This window comes from Coturnix japonica, chromosome 4 (assembly GCF_001577835.2).
Source record: "Coturnix japonica isolate 7356 chromosome 4, Coturnix japonica 2.1, whole genome shotgun sequence".
In the NCBI taxonomy this organism is placed as follows: domain Eukaryota; kingdom Metazoa; phylum Chordata; class Aves; order Galliformes; family Phasianidae; genus Coturnix; species Coturnix japonica.
In genome coordinates this window covers 46,913,705-46,941,202 of record NC_029519.1, presented here as the reverse complement: position 1 = coordinate 46,941,202, position 27,498 = coordinate 46,913,705, and the positions used below count along the sequence as shown (strand labels likewise).

Here is a 27,498-nt window from a genome sequence, read left to right as displayed (position 1 = left end):
TATAACCTTTCTCTCATGTATTCATTGTGTGTTTAAAAAAAAAAATAATAATAATAATTAAAAAAAAAATTAAAAATCAACAAACTTAGGATATCTAATTCAGATATTCCTATCATGCTTAAAGCACCAGAAGTACAAAACAGCAGAAGAAATTAAAACATTTTTGTCTGAGTATTACCAGTCTGAACAATTGTAACCATTACTTATGGCCACTTTCTAGAGATATGATAAAGAGACTGACTAGAGAAGTTAAAACTTCCATTACCTCTTCTAAGGAGTATCTCAAATGCATTAGGGCAGACCAGGTAGGCACAGCCCTGCTTTATGGCGTGACAGTGATAGTTCAGTCTTTCCTCCAAACTTGTTCGTAAACAGTGAAGTGCTCAGGGCATTTTTTTAAACCAGATTAGTACTGGAGATGTTGTATACTTTATTGCAAAGGAGAAAATTAATTGGTTTTGAATAAAGGCATGACTTCTTCATTTAAGATACAGCTACTGCAGCATTCAGAGTGAAAGTTCTCCTGATGTAGATGGTACTGATGTGGTCTTCTGTGTGAACCTCATAAATATAGTACTGAGCCTCAGGTCAGGAACAATTACTTGGAACTGATAAGCGGTTCTAATTGAGTTTACAATCCAGGAGTTTATTTTATCTTATATTATTACATGAGATTATTTTGCCAGGAGCATGGCATAATAGTTCTAAGGAACCTATCCCCTGTAACTCTTTAGGTTATTAGCTCCAGAGTTTAAATGGGTGTCTGTTGCATGTTTGAAGTTGCCACTAAGCAAAACACTTCATTAGCTCTAGCAGCATTTGCCTCTAGACTATAATTTGAAGCATTAAAGAAATGTCCAGGTCATTTTTTCTGGTATTAAAGTTTAATGTTTAAGCCTTATGTCAGCTAAAAAATAAAGCTCTATGCATGATAACACTTGGGGAAAAAAAAAAAATGTTTTAACTAAGAAAACGTGATGAGAGACTGTTACAGTTTGAAGTGTTGGATTTCTTTCATGCCATGAATTAAATCTGGCATCTGATATGAGCTTCCTCTAAACTACTTGTCAACATAAATAATTTTAAAATAGAATACCACTGAAGTAGGCGTTTATATTTGGGAGTCAGATCTTTTTAAAATCAGTTGGCCATTGTAGAATCAAGAAGTATTTAAGTGTCTTGAGATTAATTGGTCAGGACAGAAAACAAATGGTACTAAAGTATGTAATTAAAAACCAACATATCTTTGGAGCTGAATTTCAGTGGAGTTTATTAGATAAGATCACAATTGATAATCAGTATATTTTGAGTTTTTCTGTCTGCAGAAGCATATTTGAAATGCTACAAATTTAATATACAATAGGTTCTGCAGATATCAGAATACAGATTGCTTGAGAATGCTTGTCATAGCGACTATTATGTCATTATTATACTACCAACAGAAAGATTGCACAGCTGTTTGATATTTTAATTCTGATTCATATATGATTAAAGATAGCTGTAGTGAATGTAAAAATAAAGCTTGAAACTGTTTCTTTATGAATACAATACCGGAGTGCCTCACCAAAAAGAGACAGCCAAAATAGCAGATTTTTAATTCAGTGTGTCATAAACATAGCCTTGCTGCTTCTCTTGGAATGAAAATACAGTCTCCTAATTGAATTTGCATAGCTGGTAAAAAACAAAAATAGTAACACAGCACTGCATATGAGTAGAAATGTTTATTTTCCGAGATAGACATTGTTCATTGCAAATTCAAGTACTTGAGCTGTAGATCCTTACAGTGACTTACCTGGAAACTGAGAGTCTTTCTTTTGTTTGATTTACTGTGTTTTGTCAGCTGCATTTCACTTCATCACACTGCAAAGGTAATTTGGTTCATTTCACTGAGTAGGATTATGAAGAGTGATTACCTCAGAGCAACATCATTAGTGTTTAAACAATCTGTTAAAATTACGTCTCTTAATGATGTTCAGGTTTTGTTTTAAAAATAATAATCTTGTAAAAGGACTATATTTTGTGATTTACAGCTGTTGTCAGCCCTTCCTTTGAACCTTTCATATTAGGTTTTCCAGGACTCTTTAAGATGAAGGAATGTAGGTTTGTGAAATTGTTTCAAATGCAAGATTAGAATAATAGAGGAACCGTTTTAAAAGATGAGTATAAAGAACCACAAAAACTGGAACTCTTGAATCAGCTGAAATCTAACTCAACAGCATGCAGTTGATATCTGTTCCTGTTACATTTTTAAAATATATATTTTATTCACAGGAAGTTTGACTTTTTTTTTAATAAGGACATACATGTGATATCATCAGCTTGAGGTGATGAATGATAATTAGTGAATGCTACCTGTTATTAATTATCTAGTGTTATACTAAATTCATGTTCTTCTGAATACCCTGAATTCTTTCAGTATTTCAGTTGAGACGAAATCTAAAAACTCAAGTAACTGCGCCATTTACCTAAGCTGGAGTATTACTGGAGGCAGAATGGGTTTGGAGTCTTTTTGGTATATTATGCATGAGATGTTTTTTCCATTCATTGGGTTTGATACCCTGGAATACATAGGTTCTTCCAAAAATAATGCCTCCTATTTACTTCTGTGGGAACTATAACAGATACAAAGAGCACAGTAACACTGATTGAGAACATTCTCAGCTACAAAACACCGTTTTCCAACCCAAATAGTCACCATTATCTGGTGAAATGTACACAATATTATCTGTGTATTTTTGTCAGTAATGAACAAGAGATTGCATTCTGCAGTTGTAGAGAGCTGCAGCAGCAGAGGTAACCCACTGTCACCACTGCTGAAATACAACATGCACTGCCTCACTGTGCTTACATCCATCTATTGCTTGGTTTCACTAGATAGAGATAACAGAGAAATAAATAGAGATATAGAATAAATGGAGTTTAGATTAAAAGGGAAGAACAAGAATGTGCAATTTGAACACTGTTGGATCATCCAAAACTCAAGTTGATAAGAGGGCTGGAGCACTTCTCCTGTGAGGAGACTCTAAGAGTGTTGTGATTTTTCATCCTGGAGAAGAGAAGGCTTTGGGGGAGTCCTTATAGCAGCCTTCCAGTATCTGAACAGGGAGTACCATGGTAAGACAAGTGGTAATGGCTTTAATCTAAAGGAGGGGAAATTTAGATTTGACATTAGGAAGAAATTCTTCACAATAAGGGTGGTGAGGCCCTGGCACAGGTCCCACAGATGGAGCATCTCTATCTGTGCTCCTCCAAGATGCTCAAGGCCTGGTTGGGTGGGGCCCTAGAACCTGATATAGTGAATGGTGTCCCTGCCCATGGCAGGGGCTTAGAATTAGATGGTCTTTCAGGTCCCTTCCAACCCAAATCATTTTAAGATTCTATAGTTTTGCTCTATAGAAGTCTTATATTTCAAATACTTGTGTAGAACAGCTCTAGTGACAAACTAGAAAAGCATTCCTAAGTTATGTTTTTGTTCTGCTGATAATTGGCTTTTGCTTCCTAAGATAAGCATGTTTTCCCAGGTCTTTAGCACTTCAGAGAATCACAGAGAATAGCCAAATTTTCTTTTTCATTTTAAATAAATATTAGTTTTATTAGCTCTGATGAATTGTTTAATCAGAGTATTTGTCTTCCCCTGTGTCAAAACAGTTGGAATAAATGCAAACATGCTTTTATTAGTTTTTTTTGAATTATTCAAACAATTGTTAAATATGAAAAAGATGTTGTTATTCACTAGTTAAAATATGTGCAGCTAAAGTAAACATATATTTTCTGTTGCTGACTCAGCGAATATGCCAGCTTTAAAGAGAGCTGACAAAAGGAAGAGCACTTAGGGCACATTTCAGAAAACTGAGTAAAACCTATTAAATACATTAGATTTTTTAATTTTATTTTTTATTTCTTGTTAACTAGGAACTGTCATTGAGATAATGTCTTTGCCTCATTCTTGTTATGTGTTCTCCCTGATAAGTCAAATATGGATGCTATGTGTCATAATTCCTCCATAAGGAAAAAAGTAAAATCTAACATAAAAAATTATCTCATCCTTCAGTCATGCCTGTTAGACAATAAAAAAATAAATCCCCCCAGAGTGTAATTAGATACAGACACTGGAAATGTTTCCCGGATTTGTGGTGAATCTGAGTTGCATTTTAACAACAGGACTCCTCTAATGTTCCATTTCCATCCTGCTTGCAGTCATGAAGGGAAGGCTTCTGCTCACATGAAGGAACAGCCTCAATCTTCTTTAGCTTAAATAGAAAGGTACTGTAAAAGAAAGTGTTTTAATTAGGGGATAGAGGCCGTGAAACAATGAAAACACTAGCAGAGTTAGTAGAAGCGCAATCCTATTTGTCTACAATTTTAGAAGTTAGCAATGTCCCAAAATTTGAGAACTCTATATTGTCCACTGGTGTCAAATGCCAAGTAAGAATTACAGGATGTAAGTATCGCAAAAGTATGGACAGCCTCTATGCTGTATAGTGCAAGTCACTGTTAGTGCAATAAGAAGCATACACAAGTCTTACCCTTTGCTAAGTGTCTAAGTTATCTTGGCCTAGGTGGAGTTTAAGGAAAGATATGGAAGAAATATGGCTGGTTTTTAGAATTCTTTACAGAGAAACATGAGCAGAAAACATGACAATAGCTTCAAGTTTTTGCTGAATAGGTAGTGAAGGCTAGCAGTGCTGGCAGAATCCAAGTGGCATAAAGTATTGCCAAACTGGTAAAAGCAGAGCAATGAAAAACCGAGTAGTAAAGACAAACACTTTTGTAGTTAATGTTTCCAGACAAAGAAATTTTTACTTTTGTACAAAGAATCCCCTTGCCAGTGTTCAGCATCTGTTAAAATCTTCACTTCTTCTCTTGGTTCTCTTCCTTGTTGAAATAAATTATGTGATGTCAGTTTATTCTCCGATGAATAATATCTACCACATGTGACAGTGCCTGTTTAGAAAAGGACTGCATCCAGGGTAACATATTTTAGCTCTGGAGGACTCTGGTCCCTCTGAGTCAGGAAGGAGGTTGTAATTGATGAGGAAAAATAAGAAAAATTACATAATGTACAATAGCAGCCTGTGTTCACTGTGCTGTGTTCATACAGGTTCCAGCAAGGGCTGTCACTATCCTTGATTCCCTTCTTGATCCCCTTCACAATGAGTGCACTGCATTCAATAGGGGAAAAAAAAACCAAAAATTTTTTGTTTTAATTCAGCTTCTCATTTCATTTCAAGATCCCTCTGGTATAGGTGCCAGTTAAGAAAAAGAAATATTGTGTCTATATGGGATGGTTACAACAAAACACTTGAAAATTTGTCTGTGTTGGTCAGGCCCATGTCATGGTTGGGAGCAATATCCGTGTTTTCTCTCTTCTTCCCTCCCTGAGGCCCACACATTCCTTCTTTCATTGCTTAAATGTATCCTGACTTGACTATTGATCAGGTTACTCTGAGCTTGAAATTGCTCTTGTTTCAAAATGGCAGGGAAAACGTGTGACTCCACTGTCAATTACTGTGAATGCAACCCCTGTTTTAATGGTGGGTCCTGCCAAAGCGGGTTGGAGGGGTACTACTGCCATTGCCCCTTTGGTGAGTATGCTACTCCTCTTTCTTATCTTCCCTTTCCCTACTAATAATTCTCAAATATGCTGTTTATGCTTGCGTGTTTGAAACTAATGAGTATGTGCATGGATCCCTATCCTGTCCTCATTACAAGAACCTGACTCAATTAGAGCAGCCTTTAGTCAACACAAGTGCTTGCCCTTTCAGTTTATTGCATGCTAATGAAATTTTGAGTTCTAAAACCAGCATACAATTCTGAGAATTAGAGAAGCATGTAGTACTGCCAAAATAGTTTAATAGCTATTAGAATTTAATTGTCTTGAGCTTGTTTTGTGGAATGAAACCAATAAAGACATAAGGCAACACAGATATTTAAGACATTGTGATGTAATCGCATCTAGATTGATTCTAAATGCAAGTTCATACAGAGTTGTCATCGTTCATGCAGAAAAGCATGAAAATAAGTGCAATGAATTAGTAAAAAAACAACTGCAAGCAACAGACAAACTCAAGAGATCATCTGTAATATTTTAAAGCTGCTGAAACCCTCAGTACACACTTTTAAATAGCTTTAAGTACATTTTTTTGCCTAACATTTAGAGTAACTTCTTTATTTTCTTTATTTTACATTTCCTGGGAGTTTTATTCATTTCTTATATTTAAAATTGCGGTTTGGTGCATGGTAAGTGTAACTAGTACTCATAAATTGTTTTCTTATTGTCACTGCAATTAAAAACAAAATCAAAGGAAACTGTATATGCCTATGTCGTTTAGAACCCTTCTGCTCACGTTGCATATTTTTTGTCATATGTTAAAAGCTTTTTAAAGGGCCTATCTAAAGCACGACAGTACTTCATTTCTGGGATTATGCTTGATGAGGAAAAAGCTATCTGCTACCAGATTTTATTTTTTGTTATGCAGGTGTTTTTGGGAATCACTGTGAACTGAATAGTTATGGATTTGAAGAGTTGTCATATATGGAGTTTCCCAGTATGGATCCAAACAATAATTATATCTATATAAAGTTTGCCACTATAAAAAGGAATGCTTTAATGTTGTATAACTACGATAACCAGACTGGAGAACGGGCAGAATTTCTGGCTCTGGAAATAACAGAAGGAAGACTGAGATTCTCCTATAATCTTGGCAGCGGCACGTACAAGCTTACCACAACTAAGAAGGTGTCTGATGGACAATTTCACACAGTTATTGCCCGGAGGGCTGGAATGGTAAGAAATGCTAAAATGGGAATTTAAGACAAGTTCAGCCAAGTGACTTTGGCTTCCACATGAACTCACAAGAACATAAAATTAGTAACATTGCATTTGCTAGCAGAACCTCCAACTTTGGATAAAAAAAAACTCCCTCATTTCTTTCTTATTCCAACTGACTTAAAGACCTATAACAGTTTGTTTAGTATGATGATAATAAAAAATAATTAAAGAAACATGTGCAATGCCCTGCACTCTAAATGTGAAAAATGAGAACCAGGAATAATTAGTGAGATAAATTACTGCATATGAGGCTAATTAACTGATGCAGATTATGGGAATGATATTAAGGAATACTAATTAACCATTGTAACAACAAAAACCCTCAAAATAATTTACCTGAATGTGTGGATAGCAGAAATGGGCAAATTTGAAATTCCATCTATGACCTTCTTAAGCTAGTTCAAAAGTTTTGCAGATCTCATTGTAGTAAAAGCCTTTTTGTTTGTTTATTTGTTTGTTTGTTTTCTCTATAGCACAAATGCAAAGAGTTCAAAAATGCTACACTGAGAGGGATTTTGTGGGGAAAAGTAGGAGAGTTACTTCCTGCCTGCCCCTACTAGAGGGAAGGAATTCTGCCAAAAACTGGACAGGGGCAATCGATTGCCATATGCCTCATGCCTTGACCCTTCTGCCTTTTTTTTTCTTTTTTTCCCTCAGTAAATGCTTTCTATTCATCTTCTCTCATTTTAATAATATTTCCAAAGCAGAACATAAACCAAGTACTCTTTGAGTTCAAGCCAAACTTTTTGACTCCATAGTGTTTGAGGCAGAAATGAAACCAAATATGTTTGCCATCCACAATCAGTAACTATTGCCCAACAGCTCCCTTTTCAGGAAGATATGGGCAGCATAAATGGAATCTCATATTCTTCCCATGTTTGAAATTAAAGTCACATACGCATAATGTATGGATGGAGCTCCATGTTTAGCTTTATAGTTCAGTTCCGAAGAGATGGGGGGAATAAAAGAATAAACTGTTCTACTTGGTGTGACTCCTGAGTTCTCATAGAAATTTCCTATGAAATTAGTCATTGCTGCTAAGTTAGTTTTTATAGTTTGTTGCTGCTCTGTTTGCAGTGCCCTGCTGCAATGCTTCATGTCCAGGGTGAGAAGTCCATAGGCACAAATGTCCCAGGAATATCAGGGGGCTATCCTGGGTCTTGGGTAATGGTTCTGTATGTTCAGGGTTGTCTCCTGACTGTTCTGCACAGTGCTTTTTTCTCCTGGAGAGTCTTGAGCCAGAAACTGCACATCAGCTGCATATTACAACACCTGATTTCTTTCACTTGTTGAAGGGGGAATGGCTTAGTCTTCAGCTAAATTGGATATCTGATTTGTGCACGTAGGAATTTTATATCCAAATAACATAAAGGATAAATGTGACACTGAGTAATGATGTTGTTATAATGTGCCTTAATATCAGATACTTAACAGTTTGCCTCACAGCTTCCAAAAGCTTCTCAAAAATGGGCCTAGGTCTTAAAAGGCATCACTTTCACATCTTAGCAACTAAATTAGTGTGGTATACCCACTGATATTAATTATGGCTTAGTATAGAGCCCGCCTTAAAGATTGAAGAAAATAAATGAGATACACTTAAAAAAATAAAGTGGGAAAATGTTTTGCTTGTGGATATGCCAGAGGGCTAGACTACAGAAGAAGAGAGATCATAAAAAATACTATATAAAGAAAATTTCATTTAAGAATGCTTCAGACTGAGAGCATTAAAGACAACACTTTTGCATGATTTTTGTTTAAACAATCTCATTAATGTCAGCTGTTTACAAACAAAGTATGTAATCAGAACTGCCTTTGTTTTAGACATTTTTGCTGCAGGAAAAATGTCTCCCAGGTGTCTAAAACTGTATAAAATAGCCCCCCTTCAGGATTCCAAATCTGTCATTTCCTACAGCACAGTGGGATTTTATCGGAAACTGGTAAAATCATTAAGTTGTCAGTCTTGAGATATTGCAGAATGACAGGATAGAAAGCCTCATAATGCAGCAAGGTAACTGTAGAGTAATGCTTAAGTAACAAGCAGGAACATTTGACTAACATTAGAAAATAAATTGTATGAACTCTGGTCCAAGTAAAATATATTCTCAAATATCCAAGCCCTTCAGCTGGGTTTGCAACTTGGCTTTCACAGTGCATAGCGATGTAAGTTAGGGAGATTACACTGATTGAGCTAAGAACAAAAAACTCATTTCATTTTTTGTTGTTGAAACTCTGAAGGAAAATATGTACATGTATGATGGCATACAGACCAGTCAGCTTATTATTCTTTCTATGAATTGTTTCATTTATATGGGGCACATAATCTACTTTGGAACTGTAGACTGATGTTTCTCAGGAGAAGCAGTTTTCTTATTATATATGGAAAGAAATTCAAGATAAGCTTTTATTAAAAAAAAAAAAATAAAAATTGAACAATTTAGGCACACTGTAGGATGTGATTTAGGGCTGAGAGCTATGATCGTGTTTGGTCATTACAATATGTCAGCTTGCACTATGTATTTGGAAATACAATGGAGAATCTGTGGGAATTCCAACATGATGTTGTTAGTGAACTGAGATGCAGGCACAAGAACAAAACTTTGCACTGTAATGACATCCTGATAGCTATTGCTGTTTGCTCAGCTCCTGTGGAGTAACCTAAACCAAAGTAGAAATCAAGTCTTTTTGGAAAGAAACGTTTGATTTCAATTTGCCGTAAAACTGTACCACACATCTAGTGGAAACATGAGGAGCTGATGTGTGCAACTCAGAGATTATGTTTATTTTACTGAAAATTCGATTTAAGGAATAACTAACCTTCAGCACTTTTTTTCACAGTGCATCTGTTGTTAATAAATCACCATGAGGAAAATTCTTTGCTAGATAAGGAATAAAATAAAACTCCTTTTTAAATTAGTAGAAGTTATTTCGTGGTTTTAGTGAAAGCTTTTGTTAGAATTTTGGTACAGAAAGTAGAAAATAAAAATGCTGTTATTTGCTTTAGTGTAAATGACATGTAAAAAGACAGCTCCATTGTCTAGGGATTGATGGCTTTGAGATACCAGTAAATTAAAGAGGAGAATTGCTCTAAGTGCTGATGATGCCCACTACTTCTCTGAATGTCAGCTTGGTCCCTCTGACCAGGTGATGTCCACATGTTTCACCATTATTGATGTAGTCCACTGGGGTTATTTTTAGCTAGTAATCTTAGAGTTTGCATACTCAGCTTTTGCAAGGCACTTCAGACAATGTGATTGGTGTCATGGTCAGGCCCCTGAAGGAATGCCCTTTGTGTTTGGAGGGAGCAACTCTCTGTTCAGATTGAAAGTAGGATATAATATCAGCCAAAAGAACTGCAGCTTCAGGGAGGAAAGCAAGCAAATGTGGAGGAATCCAAAGCTGAAAAGTTTACATTTCACTGACTCTGTATGAGCTTGTCAATTAACTCCCACTTCATTACTCTCCACATCTCAGTGTTCACTGCGGTGATGCAGAAAGGAGTTGGTCAGTGTCTCTGAAGTACCTTTTAATACTGAGTGGTGTAATGTACTAGTACTCCATTCTAGCCAGGTTCTTTGTATATATATTATAAGCATTTAATGTGGTTGGGAATATACCCTTGCAACATTCAACATATCTTTGTATGTGGCTTTTACAGGCAGCATCACTGACAGTGGATTCCTGCTCTGAGGATCAGGAGCCAGGCTATTGCACTGTTAGCAATGTGGCTGTTTCCACTGACTGGTAAATAATTCTTCATGTTGTGGGGTTTAGTTCTGTAAAATGGAAATAAACCACCTGTAAAAATTAGAGGAGCTTGGAATAATTACTACGTGTATTTAGCCCAGTCTCAGAGAAGGGATAAGTGCCTAAGTTGCACTCCTTCAGCCTAAGGAGATAATTCTCTGAAGTGTCATTGCCTTCCATCCTTGTAGAAACAAATTAAATTGTCTCCATGTCCCATTGCTTGCCTATACAGGCTAAATTCCCGTGTCCAAGGATTTTATTCAAAAATCCTCAGTTCTCAGCTCCGTCTCTGTCCCCAGGGTGTGGGTGAGCATAAGAAGCCCACACAACAGAGTAGTCCACACTGTAGTGTAAATTAGGATAAGATTTTTTAATTAATGGTGTGGGATTTCACATTAAAATCTAGACAAAATTAATAATCAGAATATCAGACACTCATGATTACTGGCAACTTGTAAATCTGAATTAGAAAATAAAACCAATTTATTTGTTGTAATCAAATTGTTTTAAATGTACTGCAATACTCTTGGATAGTTCAGAATTCTACAAAATTTAGTGCCACAAATATTTAGCAAAGCCTTTTCCACTTTTTCTTGAGGAATCTGTCTTGCCAAAATCAGGCTTAGACTCAAAATACTATTACTTTAGTAGTGCCTGCATTTCACTCCATCTTTTTGTTTGGTTGGTTTTTGTTTGTTTGTTTGTTTGTTTGTTTGTTTGAATGTAACTATAGTTTCTTGTGAAGGTGTAAGGATCACACCTGCTTTTCTAATAGAACAAATTTTTGTGCTTTTTTTTTCTCTCTTTTTTTTCTGTTTTATTTCTTTAACTTTGACCTGTACAGAGAACAGACATTCTTTCTTTTCCTTACCATAACTAACTCAGAAGCTTTTCTGTCACTTTTTTTAATCCTCCTTAAATATAGCACTAACTTTTCCCATCATTGTTGCTAATTTCTTACAATTATCACAATCATATTTCCTAACACAGGTGGTTTCTCCACTAGTATAACAGTTATGTATCTGAAAAATAACAAATCCACTTTCCAGCTGTTTAAATATAATCTATAATTTAAGCCATAATGGAGTGAAAATTGCTATTCATTTTTATTTCAAGCATGTTGTCGTGTTAAGTGAATAGAAACGTAGAGATTCAACAACAGTGTGAATTTAGATATCATAGGGACTTCACTCTCTCCTTCTGAACATACAATATGAATTTTGGAAGTGGAACTTTAGCCACAGACCCTAGCTGACAGCTCCTTTTTTGTCACTGCTGTTTTATGTCTGAGGTCGTTAAACCTTTTTTTCTCTCTCTTTTATAGGACCCTTGATGTACAACCAAATCGACTTACCGTTGGTGGTATCAGGTCTGTTGAGCCCATCCTTCAAAGGAGAGGACAGGTGGAAAGCCACGATTTTGTGGGCTGTATAATGGAATTTGCAGTCAACGGACGTCCCCTGGAGCCTAGCCAGGCTTTGGCAGCTCAAGGAATCTTAGATCAGTACGTCTGCTATATATGGTATTGAATAGACAGTATTTATGATATAGGAAGCCAGCATGAAACTCAGGCACCAGTCCTGACGCTTTTAGATATTTCTTGTAAAAAAATGACTGTAGAATTTATTATAAAGTGTGAAAAATTAAGAAATGAATCTGGGTGAGAAATTCACAAAAGATTACAGAAACTTCAAAAAAGCAACATCATTACATTTCTGTTACCAATTATTATTATTAATGTTGCTTTGCAGGCTGAAATAGAGTAGCCCTGTTTCTTTATAAATTCCACCTGGGTTTGACTGTACTCCTACGGTTCACTAAACCTCTACTCCCCCTTATTTCTTTTTTATTCACAATGTCTGTTCTATCAATTAGCCTCTCAAGTATCACTCAAGTATCATATCCTCTGAGTGATCTTTCAGAAACAATCAACTATTTGATTCTATTGTTTTTCTGTCTGACTATTTGGAGGCACAGTTGTAGTAACAATGTCAGTTTTAGGTCCAAATTTGGTAGCTTACCCTTCTTCTTTACACCCACAGTCTTCACTGTTCTTTGTGAAAGATGTGAGGTCTCCAGAAAAAAGTACCTGAAAGGGTGTCTTCATCTCTTACATAACAGATAATAGGAATTTCACTGTCTGTGAATTCCCTTCTCTTTATTAAGGCTGTTATAACTTGATGTTGAAAGGAGGGATCTGTTTAGAACCATCAGCTGTCCAAGAGAAAAGCATCTCAGTTTTTGCATTTCTTGAAGGGAAGAAAGGATTATCATTCAACCATGCAATCCTTTCCATAATATTTGCTCTGCTTGCTTTACATGCATTCCTCAGTATCTTCTTTACTGTGTTGTTTCAGATGTCCTCGATTAGAAGGTGCTTGTACAACTAGCCCCTGCCAACATGGTGGCACCTGCACTGATCACTGGTCATGGCAGCAGTGCCAATGCAAAGATGGACTGACGGGAGACCACTGTGAAAAATGTAGGGTTTTGCTCTTTTCTTTTTTCATCTTCACCTAACTGTATGGTTATGCCATTATGAGTTTCTTTTCAGGGACACAGGATAATTAATTTTATGAAATAATGAAAACAAGTAGCCTGCTCAGATTTTAAATAATCATGAAGGAAAAGTCCACAATGGACTACTGTTCTTTCATGAGTTAAAAACAACATGAAGTTATATATGTTTCCTTGTCTTTATATCACATTTCAGGTAACTTAGACTCATTTAAAACTACTGCTTCCAATCAGGTACAATCACTAACCAAAATAAAGCTATTCAAAAGGAGGGATTTGTCTGCTCTGTGGAGATAAGAGAGTAAGGGAGAAGGCTTCCCTTTGCATAAACACAGTGTTCACATGCTTACGGCTTCTCTGAACTGTAGGCCTTTTTATCTAATGATCATCAAGTGATATGCATGAAAAGTATGGAATATGCAAGCCATCTACATTCTGGGATTATTAACTTGAGTATGTATAGCTCTATAAATCAGTACAGAATTGTCTAGGAGAACAAAGTAATTTACTTCCATATAGTGATAGTATAACGACTGAGTTTTGTTTTCTTACACGTCCAGTGACTGTCTAGCTGATTTATATGCTTTTATTATGCCAGTTTGCTAAATAATTTTACCATTATTTTAACAGCATTTAGTAGTCAGTGCTCTGCCATTTTTATTATTTTATGCCCTAACAAATGGAAAGTCATTATCTCTGTCCTGAAGAGCGTGGAGTTCTATATATCATGAAACCCTGTTTTCAGTAATGGAAATAGTAACATCCCTGGGAAGGAATTATAGTTCTGAATGCCAAATTTTTTCTCCTACTCCCTCACTTGTTCCCTAGCGAGTTTTAATTTACTATTGACTGATACCAGCAGTAAATTACTAGCACACTCCCACTCTCAAGCACACATTCTGGTTCAAGCCAAAGAACAGAGGGGGGTGAAATTGCCATTCACTCCTGCTCTCCCCACTGACCTGCTCTGAACTTGATCTCCTCCCTGAAGAAAATTGTTGTTATCAGGCAGAACATCACTATACTATGTCTGCAACCAGCTGCATACTCAGTGCTTCCCCCATCTTTGTCCCAGATATTACTGCTGACACTGCCTTATCACTGGAAGGCAGAGGACGACTTGACTACCATATGAGCCCAAATAAGAAGCGTGAATACATGATGAGACACATTACTAGAGGTGCCAGCCCAGGACCTCTGAATGTGGATAGCTTGGAAGTGAAGTTCAGAACAAGAAGCGAGAATGGGATTTTATTTCACATCCAGGAAAGCAGCAACTTCACTACCATGAAGGTAAGATTGCAGCTAATGCTGAGTTTGATTTGATTGGTCTGCCTCTTGTACAGTGATCAAAATCATATTTTTCCATTACTCTTGCTGTTTCCTTTGTAAAATATTAGGTCTTTAACTACGTCTAGGCACTGCGCCAATATCATTCATCTTCTCAGCAATTCCCTTGCTATTTGCCAAGGTATCAGAAGATCTTGATGGCTTTGTATCTAAGCAGTTTTGTCTAGGCTCCAAATAGTGACTGTTTTAAGGCAGAGGGAATGGTACTCATTGCCATATTTGTTATCATTGTGAAATTACAATCTACAGAGCAAATAATTTCATTATTGGCTTTTTATCTTCTGACTTTTCAGACCTTGAACCTGGACCCTCCTTAAGCTAGCAAACAGCCTAAAAGTTTACACAGATTCCTACTGATGTGGCTTGTGCTTATCAAACTAGGAAGTAAGGGATAACTTGAATTCATGAGGTTACCCACAGAGCAATGGCAATATCAAATTGTTTTTAGATATGTGGCTGAACTAATGCTTCAAATGCCATGCAGTTTTCTTTCCCAAGAGTTTATTGCTGCAGAAGTTACCTTCCTCAAGAGAAAGCAATGGTTCAGTTCCCGGCTATGACTCAGTCCATTTACTCATAACTCTAAACGAGTACAGCAGTGGTGCTGGCAAGCTCCTTTATTGGGTTGGTGTAAGCTCCAAGTTTCCTTGACTGCTGTAATGCTTTCCAGGTTTTTTTTTTCCCCCTGACTTTAAAAGAGACTCATACAGAAATTCACACTTTCTAAGCTTCAGCCCCGTTGATATTGTCCACCTGCCCAGTTCCTGCGTGGATCAGAGGTATGAAGCTTTCCTGTTCTCCGGCTGCTTTTAAGAAGCAAGTCTTCAGTACTTCACAGGCATACACTTATAACCTATCATTTAATAGGAAGTTTCTGCCACAGTCATATTAGCTGTTAAAATGTAATTATTTTGTGTTCCAGAGGAAAACAAAGAAACAAACAAGCAAAAACAAGAAGACAAACCAATCAAAAAGAAAAACAATGACCATTACCTTTTTTTTTTCTCTCCAAAAATAATGGTAATATTTATTATACTAGCTCTGCAATCTTTAAATAAAAAAATAAAAAAAAAAAAAATAAAAAAAAATAAAAAAAAGAAGAAGAAGAAAAGAAAAAGAAAAAAGAAAGAAAGAGAATTTTCATTCCTAGATAAAAGTCTTATTGGTGTGTTTGTGCAAACACTCTTGTTTGTTTTGGTTAAGTTATATAAATAAGCAGATGGTGTCACATCCCATCCCCAGCTGTTAAACTGCTAAGAACACAAGTTTGCTTGGTAACAGGTCCTTTAAGGAAGGAGAGGTAACTTCACTGAAGTGATTATTACCAGAAAGTTCTCATATGATGGTAGTTAATAAAATAGAAGATGTTTTTCATTGTAGTTAGTACAATAAGGGTTCTGTTCCACTCATACCCAGTGTAGGTATCATGACAAGAGTGTCCTGTGGTGGTGGCGCAAGATAGCAGTAAAGCTAACCCACATGTCAGTCTCCGTGGTGTCTTAGCCCACTCCCTGTGCAGTAAATAAGATTCAGTGACCTCTTTTTACAACTGTTTTGCCTAGCTTCAAAACAGACCTTTTCATAGCTTGATTTTTGGTTATTTAAATATGCTTGCTTTTCAAGGCATAAGCATTTGGAGAAAACCTGCATGTGGTTTTAATATTAAATTTTGCTAGAGAAAAGCTATAAGCTCTGTGACTACCTCCATGCCTCCACATTTTTCCTCATGTAGTTAACTGGTTTTGTTACAGTTGGGATTGGGATAAAATTAGAGAACTGATAATAAATCAGACCCACTGAGATTGCAAGCAGCTGATTATTTAAATGATGAATGTAACCTCCCCCTAAAAAACCTCAAGCTTGGAGAAAAGAGGTCTTATTTATGATACTAAGAACTCTTTAATCCAGGAAAAATGTAAGAACTAGCAGATGAAATTAAGCAATAGTAAAAATCAGAAGGAAAATGCTCCTCAAGAAAAGCACAAAAAGGAAAATGGTAGGAGTCTCCTTACTACTAAAGCTCATTGTCACAGCATATTTTCTAACGAGTAATGCGTACTGCAACTAATTCAGTTAGAAGTAAGAGATAAACACAGCAGGCTAGAGGTGAAATTACCTGTCCTGTTTTAGCTGAAAATCTTATCTGAAATCAGATGAGATTAACATAATTGCACCTCTAATATCTATAAATTGAATGAGTAGAGAATATGGATTATGTATTGCCCATATATGCTAACATATGCACATATCAAGTCACAGGAATAAATCAGAACATAGCTTATTTCATCAGTATCCTATACAGTGAGCTATAAATCTGTACAGGCTAGTGCTCAAATTTAAAACAAGTAAGAAGCAATTTGCTCAGTAAAGGAGATTCAGAATGTTAGTAAAGTTGGATCAGCTTTGTAGTTAGAAATACATTCGCTTTAGTAGCTCATTCTTTTAAGTATATCCCACTTGTCAGTTGCCCAGCCATTCAAATCAAACCTAGAAATGAGTGTTATTCAGTATTGTAAGCATTGACATTTGTTTCAAATTTAGAAGTATGTTTTGCTTCAAGGAACAAAAAAGAACATTCCTTATTTTTTCCTGCTAAAAGAAGTTGTGGAACAGTCTCATCTCTGGAAATTTTATTTTCTAAATACTTCTGATATATTATTTATAGACATTGGTCACATGACATTTTAAAGAAATAAAGTAGCACTTCAGAGTCATAAATCAGTATGGAGGGTAAATAATTATACAGTTATCCTCTAATGTGGACTTATAAGACACAGGTCTGTGTTTAATATTATCATAAGCTTAGAGGATACTTTTTGATATAGTATATTCCTATGGGTTTTTGTAAAGATCCAAACACACAACAGTACTTTCTTAGAGGATAGAGACCAAATAAAATGAGCAAACCCTTGAAAGCTTGTAAACATAAATAAATATATGTATTCCATGCAGTTAGTCTTTTCATAAATATTTTTCATTGTGGCAAATGGTGTTTAATATGTTATGATAATCTGTGTGACTGCGTTTCCAAATATGGGTTTTTCTTCAGTCTGTGTCATAGTTTAGATGTCTGCCACCTGTATTTGCCAGCACCAGAAGTATCCTGTCTTTGAGGGGGGATCGTTATCAAAGAGTATTTAAATAGTACATTTTCAAATAGTCCAAATTATGTTGGTTATAAGCAAATTTCATGTATATATTAACCACTGTTTTTCTTGATCCAAATGGACTTCAAACTAGATGTGTTCAGTTCATGCTTCTGACAGAATAAGCGTGATTTTACAGATGTATTAAAGCTGATCTATATGAAGAAAGTCCTCATCTTGTATCACTAAAAAAAAAGGAAATCTCCCTTTGATCAAAGGGAGCTTTGAACAGTTTCTAGAAACCAGAAGAGCATTCTTGTAGTCAAGGTGTATCACCTTGCAGTTCTTCCTAGGTGAATGTTATATTTCCTGGAACAAAGCACGCAAGGCTTAGAGAGCTTTCAACAAACCTGTGGCTCTGATCACTCCTATACAATGCTTGTGCACCTTCTACACCATGCTTTTGCACATCACGGCAAGGAACACATAAGGGATAGGAGTGGCCTTATGATGAATATGCAAAGTAACAGAGATGAGTATGGGCTGCAACAAGCTGCAGAACCACCCTATGAACTGTATTTGTTATTTCTGCGTAAAGCTTGCAAGGTGGTACAGTGCTCAGGAGATCACTGACATATCCAGGTCCTTTGCAGCATTTGAGAATTTTCTGGGCTTGGTTATGATTTTTATTTTTATTTTTTTCACTCTTTTATCTTAAATGTAAAGTTTACACTAATCTCCCTTTGGAATTGCTTAAAATTCAATTAATAAGAGGTTTAAAATTCTGTGTCTCATGAGTGTAGCATCATCTCTTGAGGAAAAGCCAAAATGATTTCAGAGACTTCAATAGTACATTTTTTTCTAATAGCTCATAAGTTTAAAATCATTTTTCTTAAGTAAGCATCAAAATTCATACAAAATTAAAGACTTCTCAGTCCGTTAGTAAGATTTCTAAAATAGAAATACTTTTCTGCAAATGCAATTTAGCAGAAGAACCAGTTAGGAAACTGGAATCTTGCTCAAATTCTGTCATACATTTTCCTACTCTGTCGTAACTGGATGCAAGTTTTTGGGGCAAGGACAACATCTGTTTATTCTGCAAAGCATTTTCTCCACTTGCTTTGACAAAGAAGGAAGAGTTTGTCTTTTACTGGTTAAAGTATTTTGTCATGTGCATACCCTACTGCTAGCTTCTCAATAGGTTTTCCTCTTATGAGAGTATCTGAGGAATAAGTGGATGGCAATTGCATATTTTCTACAGATGTAGTAATGAATTTAACTGCAGCCAAGCACTAAATAATGCATGCATTTTTAGTACCAAACAGTTGTTCAAGGAAAAATATATCCATACATTTTACTACAACGAAAGCCATGTGTTATTGTAGCTGTACTGGGTAATCATGGTTGTTTATGTGCATGTGGGGGCAAAAAGTTGAGTCTGTAACTATCATTTTTAAATTATGCATTTTGCTTTTTTTGTCTTTTTCTGGTCAGATAAGAGGTGGGAAAGTGCACTACATATCTGATGCTGGAATTGCTGGGAAAGTGGAAAGAAACATCCCAGAAGTGTACACGGCAGATGGGCAGTGGCATTCTGTACGCATTGAGAAGAATGGCTCTACCACTGTTCTGTCTGTTGACAAGACTCATAGACGAGACATTCTCCACGTCACACAAGATTTTGGTGGACTAAACGTTCTTACAATATCCTTGGGAGGTATCCCACCAAACCAGCCTTTCAAGAGTACAGTTGCAGGTAATTCATTTTTCCTTTTTATTTTCTTTTTTGAGCACATGTGAGCAGAGAAAGGGTGTCTGTTGCTTTAAGGTTGCAAAAAGTACTGTAATTCTATCTCAGTAGCTAATATACTCCTACACTTTGCCAGGAAAGCTGTAATTTGAATGGGTAAGGGTTGCAGATTTTTTCCCTCTAACACAAATTTGTTGTTTTCAGAAAACAGCATTCCATCTGCTGGGCTTTTGGAGGCATGGGAGTGAGTTTGCTTGATTGTACACAAGTGCATTGTTTTGAATTTGTTAAGCTAATGGAGAAGAAAGGATCCATTCTTTTCCCGGGTCAGAATCTAGAAAATCAAGGCAAACATACTCAGGCAAAAATTGTCTCTGTAGGGGTTTGGTAAATACTGTAGGATTTAGCCTGTTATTAATATGATTAAAACATTTTCTGAAACTCCATCTTCTTCCTCCTTTATCCTGCTGTCAAGTAAAGGAATGTTTTTTATTTTTTTCTTTTTTTTTTTTTTTCTGAACAACAGAAACTAAGGACAATAAAAAGCCACTCTGTGACCAAGAGAGTAAGGGGTAAATCAAACTTAAGAGCTGAAGCAATGTCTTACACCCTGGCAAAAGAAATAAATAACATATACTTGATATTATTCCCCCAATAATAAGTAAAGTCAGAAGTGATTTTTTGCTAGAAACTGAGATATTCCAGACAGTGCAGGAATAGGTTTCACAAGGTTTTTATATTCAAAAGATTGTCCTGACTTCAAGAAATGTGACCAGATAAAACAACTTTAAAGGTGCAAATTAACATTTCACACTTGTGCATTGTGAACTTGCTTGAAATGTGGTCTGAAACAATGAGAACGCTATGCTTACTTTTACCCTTTTTACACATACATTTTATGAGCAGCATCTGCATGGAAAAGCCAAAGAGGCTTTAGGAAAGCTGGAACAAAGAAAATTGAGTACATTAACTTCTCACCCACCTCCTGATATGGCAGCAGACAAATTATGAATGTCTAGCTTCCATTAGGAATGTACAATCCAAAATCTCATGTTTGTATGATTTTTTTTGTTATTTTTATTTTTACTTTAAATACTGGCTTATATTGTGTAAGACATACCAAGGATTTACAAGGGGGAGATATAAAACTCTGTATGAACTCTGTTGGTCAAAAAATATCTGGAGCAGTGTGAATGGCTGCTAAAGGCAGACAAAAACATACACAGGTGACAACTCCAGGGCTTTGAAGCTGGCATATCCAATATTGTTTTCGAACCCGGGTAGACATGATGAAATCCCAGTTGCTGTGTATCACATCGCCGCTGAAAAGGACCACCAAGCATGAGGCAAGCTAATCCTCCATTTCGCTTGGTCTCCCACCTGAACTTAAATCCTCAATTTCCTCTTTTTTCAGGAATGTAAAAACAGGAGAAAATGAAAATATAAGTAATGCTGAAACAAAATCGGCTCTTTCAGAATACATGCATGTAATACAGAAATTGAACACTTGCAAAACTTAGAGGGACTTTCGTGTCCTTTTACACCATATGGGTTACATCTCACAGCAAAACATTTTTGACATAGGTTCCCAATCATGTTTCATTTCTGACATCAGAGAACATTCAGATTTTAAAATTAACATCCTTTGATGGTTATGCATTTGTAACAGAACTTCATACAACTTCAGTGTATTTGATATTTCAATTCCAGCTGTATGTTTGCAGAAATTAAACCTATAAAGCTAACAATGTATGGGATATTTGCTCCATTTTATTGTTTCATTCAAGTGTGATGCTTCAGAATAGAGTAGAAGCATTTTCTTTCTCCTTTTAGATTATATCAATTGCATAATATCTGATACATTTTGTCATAAATATTGTCTTCCCTTAAGCCTGGCACTATATTGGCATCTGAAGGACCATCCCTCAGGAGTTAAGGAGAAATAAATATGATCCTTACAATAATTATGCATGTTATACCTGGGAACATAACTTGTGCATGCCATTTTGTCACAGCTCTGAGCAAAGGTCAGCATTAGGTTACACTCTCCTTAAGCTCTTGCAGAAGGGAATAAGTCTGTGGAGCACAGAAAACTGCTGAACTAGTAAAAGGCCTCACACAGAACTGCATAGAGTTCAGGGATAATCCATCTCTGTGGGTTCTTACAGCTCTGAAACTCTGTCACCTGACAGGGTAGTGCTACAGCCAAGCTGGGAACATTTCAGGAAGAGCTCTCCTTAGATTCAGAGGCATACAAGTTATTGCCATGAGCACCTCCTTTGTAGCACAGCAGGACAGGATACTGCACTGAATCTCTACAGGGAACTTCAGAAAGGGGGAAACTAGAAAGAACGCAAGCAAAGGGAAATCATATCTAATGTTCTATGCTAGGATGACCTAGCCAGATGTGAACAGGTTTCTCTACATGTGGATGATAAGAAGTTATAGAAATATGGGAGTATTAGCAATGAAAAACTTCAAGTATATTGAGTGAAATCATTAGAAGGAATATTTGTGCAAATTCATTTGAAAGACATTAAAACCATTAGAATAGATGTTTCCCTGCAGTAACCATTGGAATTTTGATTTATTTACTGAACAGTGGAGCTTTTCATATAACTTCAACAAAATTGAACTGTGAATTGACAATTAACTGAGTTACTTTAACAATATAATTTTAGAAAATAAGATGGTTCTATAAAATCTGGAGATATTCTCCTTGCTTAGTATTTTGGCCAAATTGTTACTTGATATTTTTGGCAAAATAATTTTACTTCAACGGGAAACTTGAAGTACAGTAAAAATTTGAGAATGTAGACTCCCTTTGATGAGCCTGTCTGTAAGGAAGGGAAAGGTACAGGCACTAAAGTATCAATTTGCATTGCAAATCTCAGATCTAATCCACACAGTGAGTGATAAAGCATTATTTTCATTCCATTTTATATTGTGTTTTCTTCTTGATTTGACCTTTATTGCCAATTTCCCAGCTTGTGGTACGTATTTCCTAATGAGGCAGTAGTTTCTCCTCTTGTGCAGCTTATAATCCTTAAAAGCCATGTAAATTTTTCGAATTGCATTCAGGCTTTTGCATGCATTTGCCTGTTCTTACAAATTTAATGAAAGCAGTGGGAGTACAAAATGTTTTGAAGGGCTTCTAGAAAATATAGCGTGCATATTTCAGCATCTTAATTGCAGATTTGGATACATTAATTCACCTGAGAATACTTCTATTGCTTTGAAATCCTAGTACTGAAGTTAAAAGCCACTGAATTCTGTTTTGACAGACTTAAAAAAAAATAATAATTCTTTTTGCATGATATATTGTTATCATTTAGATAAGCGCCATGTACATATTATCAAAGACAATTTCTTTATTCTTCATTTTAATGCACAGCTTGTGAAAATCATTTGTCTTAAAAGGTGCGGGTATGAAAGATACATCAAAAGCTCTGGTCATAAACAGCTTTTACTTAACCTTGTTCTGTTTAGAAATCCCAAAGTGACTGCTGTTTTCTTTCTTAGGTTTTGATGGCTGCATTTCCTACATCAAGTATGGTGGGGAGACCCTTCCCTTTGCTGGCAAGCACAGCCTGGCCACCCTTACCAAAACAGACCCCTCAGTCAAGATGGGCTGCCGTGGCCCCAACGTCTGTGCCAGCAGTCCCTGCTGGGGTGAACTGATGTGCATCAACCAGTGGTACACCTACCAGTGTGTACCACCAGGTGCTTGTGCCTCCAACCCCTGCCAAAATGGTGGCAGCTGTGAGCCTGGGCCACAGTCCAGTTTCACCTGCAGCTGCCCTGAGTCATATGTGGGACAGAGGTGTGAGATAGTGGTGGCATGCCTAGGTGTCTCCTGTGGTCCTGGTCATGTCTGCAGAGCGGGGCCCAGCAGCGGCTATGTGTGCATGCCATCCCTGCACCCTGCAGAGCTGTCTCTGCCCCTCTGGGCTGTGCCGGCAATTGTGGGCGGTTGTGCGACAGTGCTGGCACTGCTGGTCCTCAGCCTCATTCTCTGCAACCAGTGCCGGGGGAAGAAGTCCAAAGCCCCAAAGCAGGAGAAGAAAATAAAGGAGAAGAAGAAGAAAGGGAGTGAAAATGTGGCGTTTGATGACCCTGACAACATCCCGCCTTATGGTGATGACATGACAGTCAGGAAGCAGCCTGAGGGGAACCCCAAACCTGATATCATAGAAAGAGAAAACCCGTATCTCATCTATGATGAGACTGACATCCCACATGCCACAGAGACCATTCCTAGTGCCCCGCTGGCTTCACCTGAGCCCGAGATCGAGCACTATGACATTGACAATGCCAGCAGCATCGCCCCCTCAGATGCTGACATCATCCAACACTACAAGCAGTTTAGGAGCCACACGCCCAAGTTCTCCATCCAGAGGCACAGCCCACTGGGCTTTGCCCGGCAGTCCCCCATGCCTCTGGGAGCCAGCAGCCTGACGTACCAGCCCTCTTATGGGCAGGGCTTGAGGACAACATCTTTAAGCCACTCAGCCTGCCCTACTCCTAACCCCCTGTCTCGGCATAGCCCTGCACCTTTCTCCAAGTCATCGACTTTCTACAGGCACAGTCCAGCCCGGGAGCTGCACCTCTCCATACGGGAAGGGAGCCCACTGGAGATGCACAATGATGTCTGTCAGCCCGGCATTTTCAACTATGCCACTCGACTGGGGAGGAGAAGTAAGAGTCCACAGACCATGGCAAGCCATGGTTCCCGGCCAGGCAGCCGCCTAAAGCAGCCCATCGGCCAGATTCCACTGGAGACATCTCCTCCAGTGGGGCTGTCCATTGAAGAGGTGGAGAGACTGAACACCCCACGCCCCAGAAACCCCAGCATCTGTAGCGCTGACCATGGCCGGTCCTCTTCTGAGGAGGACTGCAGAAGGCCCCTGTCCCGGACAAGGAACCCAGCTGACGGCATTCCTGCACCCGAGTCCTCCTCTGACAGTGACTCCCACGAGTCCTTTACATGCTCAGAGATGGAGTATGACAGGGATAAGCCCATTGCATATACCTCCAGGATGCCCAAATTATCCCAGGTCAATGAGTCTGATGCGGATGATGAGGACAACTATGGGGTGAGGCTGAAGCCCCGGCGGTACCCTGGCCGTCGTGGGGAGGGTGGGCCTGTGGGAGCACAGGCAGCTGGCACTGGGGAGAGCTCCCTGCCCATGAAGCTGGGGCAGCAGGGAGGAAGCTTCAACTGGGACAACCTCTTGAACTGGGGCCCAGGCTTTGGGCATTATGTGGATGTTTTCAAGGATTTGGCATCACTTCCTGAAAAAACAACAGCAGCAGCAGCAGCAAGTGAAGAGAACAAAGGTGGTACGACAAAGCCTGCTTCCAAGGAGGGGGAAGCAGAACAATATGTATAGGCTTTGTCTCTGGCATTGCCACAGTGCAAAGCCATGGAACGGTCAGACTGTTGTGTGGTTGTAGAGAAGGAAAGGTCAGCATTCGCACCCCAGGCCAGTTTGGTTAAAGGAGACTTTAAAAATAATAACCATTATGCTGCTGAAAGAGACTTAAAACATTTTTAATTTAATTCTGCTCGGATGAATTTATTTCTCCTGCATGCATTGTATTTGGAAACAAAATATTCAGCATGCAGTTTTTGAAAAGGTTTCCTATTTACCATTGTTTGGTTTGTGATTCTTAAATTAATAATGCTTTGTTCTGAAAATGAGCTAATTTTTTTTTTTAATTTTTTTTAAATTTTTTTTTTTTTTTTAATTGTGAAGGATGTGTATATTGTATCCAGCTACTAATGTGTTTTACGATGCAAAAAGTATTGAGGATTTAATTTTCCTTAAGAAGTGCATGGAAGAAGGATGATGAATGAAGGAATTACAGTAGCAAGTTGTCTCAGAAAATGTGGTCACTACATCCCGCAGTTGCTCAAACACAAGGATTATGGAAGAAATCAGCTTGAGTAATTGCTGGCAACAGTGCTGTAAGTCGTATTCCATACAAGAGGTGCTAGAAGCAGCTCAAGCTGGTCAGCACTTTAGGAGTTGTTTTCAGCTTATTAATTTTTTTGTTGGGGCTTTTCTGTCTGCTTTTGGGGATGTTGTTTTTTTTATTTTTTATTTTTTTTTTAATTTTTTTTATTTTTTGACAAAGTTGTGTGAGAGCTTCTGAATCTCTATGATGTATTTGGGGATGCTAAACCCTGGTCCCTGCCTGCCCCCCTCAGTGGGAGGGGAGTGCTTGGCGTCAGGAAAGAACTCAATTTCCACATCTCTTGGCCTTGCAACTCGACTGTGCAGCTGCTGCAGCCTGCATTTCTCCCCATCTTTCATTTTCCATCTGTTTTATGGAAAGGTAGTAATAACACTTACTCACCTACCTCACGGGGGTGTTGTGAGGACTAATTAGTTAACTCATCTGAAGTGCTTAGACATTATAAAGCACTATAATAAGTATTATCATAATTATTATTAAAGCACTGCCTAGCCTTTATGACCCTGGAGTGGCATTTTCTGCATTGTATGATTTTCTATGATGAAAACTGAAGAATTATTTATTGTATAGAAAATTACTGCACTCTAGCATTTTGGAGCGGATATGAGGGAAAACTACTTGTAGACTCATTAAAGTAGGTTACTGTATGTCCCGAATTCCCTAAAGTTTTATGTTAAGTAGAACTTCACAAAGTCCTTACATCTTCATGCAAATCTGATGAACGTATCGTACTGTGTAAAAACTTCCAATTTTTTTTTTTAATTTTTTTTTTTTTTACCTAAGCTGTGTTTTTTATATCAATATTTTCCTATGCTGAATAATTTTCTTACTTTCAGGGAAGGTAAGAAAAATACCTTTTTTACATTTGTTACTTATGTAACATCCATATTTTTCACATTTTGATAAAATTGTAACATACTGTATGCTTTCTACCTGTAAATGCCAATAATAGAATTAAAATATTTATTTAAAATCTTTAGTGGGCATTATTGGAATCATTTCATCTTTTCTCTCTCTATCTCTTGCTTCTTTACTTGTTTTTATTAACTTTGAATTTCCAGAAGTTGGACTTTAAGAAGCAAGATAGTAGTGTAAAAATATACATTCAGGGTTTGGTCATGGTGAAGGCAGCACAAGTATCACTGTGGAAATTAAATTCTTTTCTCTGCAGAAGGGCAGCACAAGCCCTGCGTGCTTCTTGAGGTACTGCTTAGTCTCATATGGCTCTTCTTTACCTAGTAACAAATTTTACCACCTATCCATCTTATTTGTCACGAGTGACCTTGATTTGTTCAAAATTAGCAGGTTCCACCATTCTCAGAGATATGGAGAAGAACTATTGCTGGGGCACTGTGACATTGCTGGACCTGAGGTCATGTCAAGTAGTACCAAGTCTACTTTCTGATGACAAAACTATTTTAGTCCTGACAGGACTATGAGTACCAACTGGTCTTACATTTGTTAACCAAGACTTCCAATTCAATTCAAATCAGAATCTTTCCAGTATGTAGATAGCTGGAAGTGAGAGAACAAGATTCATCTTTAAGAAAGCAGCAGCCAAACAATAAATAGCTGCTTTTTGTGTGTATATAAAAGACTAAATCAACTTTTGGAGAATGCAAACAGTGAGAAAGTTTACAATCAAGAGGTGAGCTCCAGTTTGTATTGATTTTTTTTTTTTTTTTTTTTTGTTAAAGAACTTAAAAAAAAAAGAATAACAAAATGTCTTATTTGTTACTTGTTTCAGTTTCTTGTCAGATTACCTTGGAATCAGAAGGAAGAACTGATGCTCTCATTATCTAAAAATGCTACCAAATTCCTCTTGCTCCACAATGGTGAAAAGATAATAGGGCAAAGTAGCACAGCTATCACATATATATATAGTGGTTTTCTGAATAAACAAGTTGATTTCCACCCATCCAATGATTTTCCGAGTTTTGAGTAGAGGCTGTAATTAAACATCTGTTAAAAAGCTGTATGTTTATTTCAGATATTATCCATTTATGTAGAAGTGTACCACATCTAAGCAGGTGTTTAATATAACTCAGGAAAACTTTAACAAATGAAATATATTAAATACAACACAAACTGTACTGAGAACTGCTTTATGCCAGTTGAATATTCTGAGATTATTAAAAAATATATTAAATAAAAATAATACGCAATGTGTCCCTACACAAAATTTGTCATACCATTAAATGCAGTTTGCAGTATACTGTGTTGTAGTGCAATCTAAA

At 37.2% G+C, this 27,498-nt stretch overlaps 1 protein-coding gene across 1 annotated transcript in view; it reads left to right on the top strand.

Moving 5' to 3' along the window:
• FAT4 (FAT atypical cadherin 4) overlaps positions 1 to 26,240 on the top strand; it is a 130,328-nt gene extending 104,088 nt beyond the window's left edge. Inside the window, exons 10-17 of the mRNA XM_015861904.2 lie at positions 5,481 to 5,585; positions 6,480 to 6,787; positions 10,488 to 10,573; positions 11,901 to 12,080; positions 12,934 to 13,058; positions 14,169 to 14,386; positions 19,024 to 19,285; positions 22,802 to 26,240. Coding sequence (XP_015717390.1) covers positions 5,481 to 5,585; positions 6,480 to 6,787; positions 10,488 to 10,573; positions 11,901 to 12,080; positions 12,934 to 13,058; positions 14,169 to 14,386; positions 19,024 to 19,285; positions 22,802 to 24,672 — 3,155 coding nt within the window. The 3' untranslated portion in view covers positions 24,673 to 26,240. The remainder of the gene's footprint in view (positions 1 to 5,480; positions 5,586 to 6,479; positions 6,788 to 10,487; positions 10,574 to 11,900; positions 12,081 to 12,933; positions 13,059 to 14,168; positions 14,387 to 19,023; positions 19,286 to 22,801) is intronic.
• The last annotated feature ends 1,258 nt before the right edge of the window (positions 26,241 to 27,498 follow it).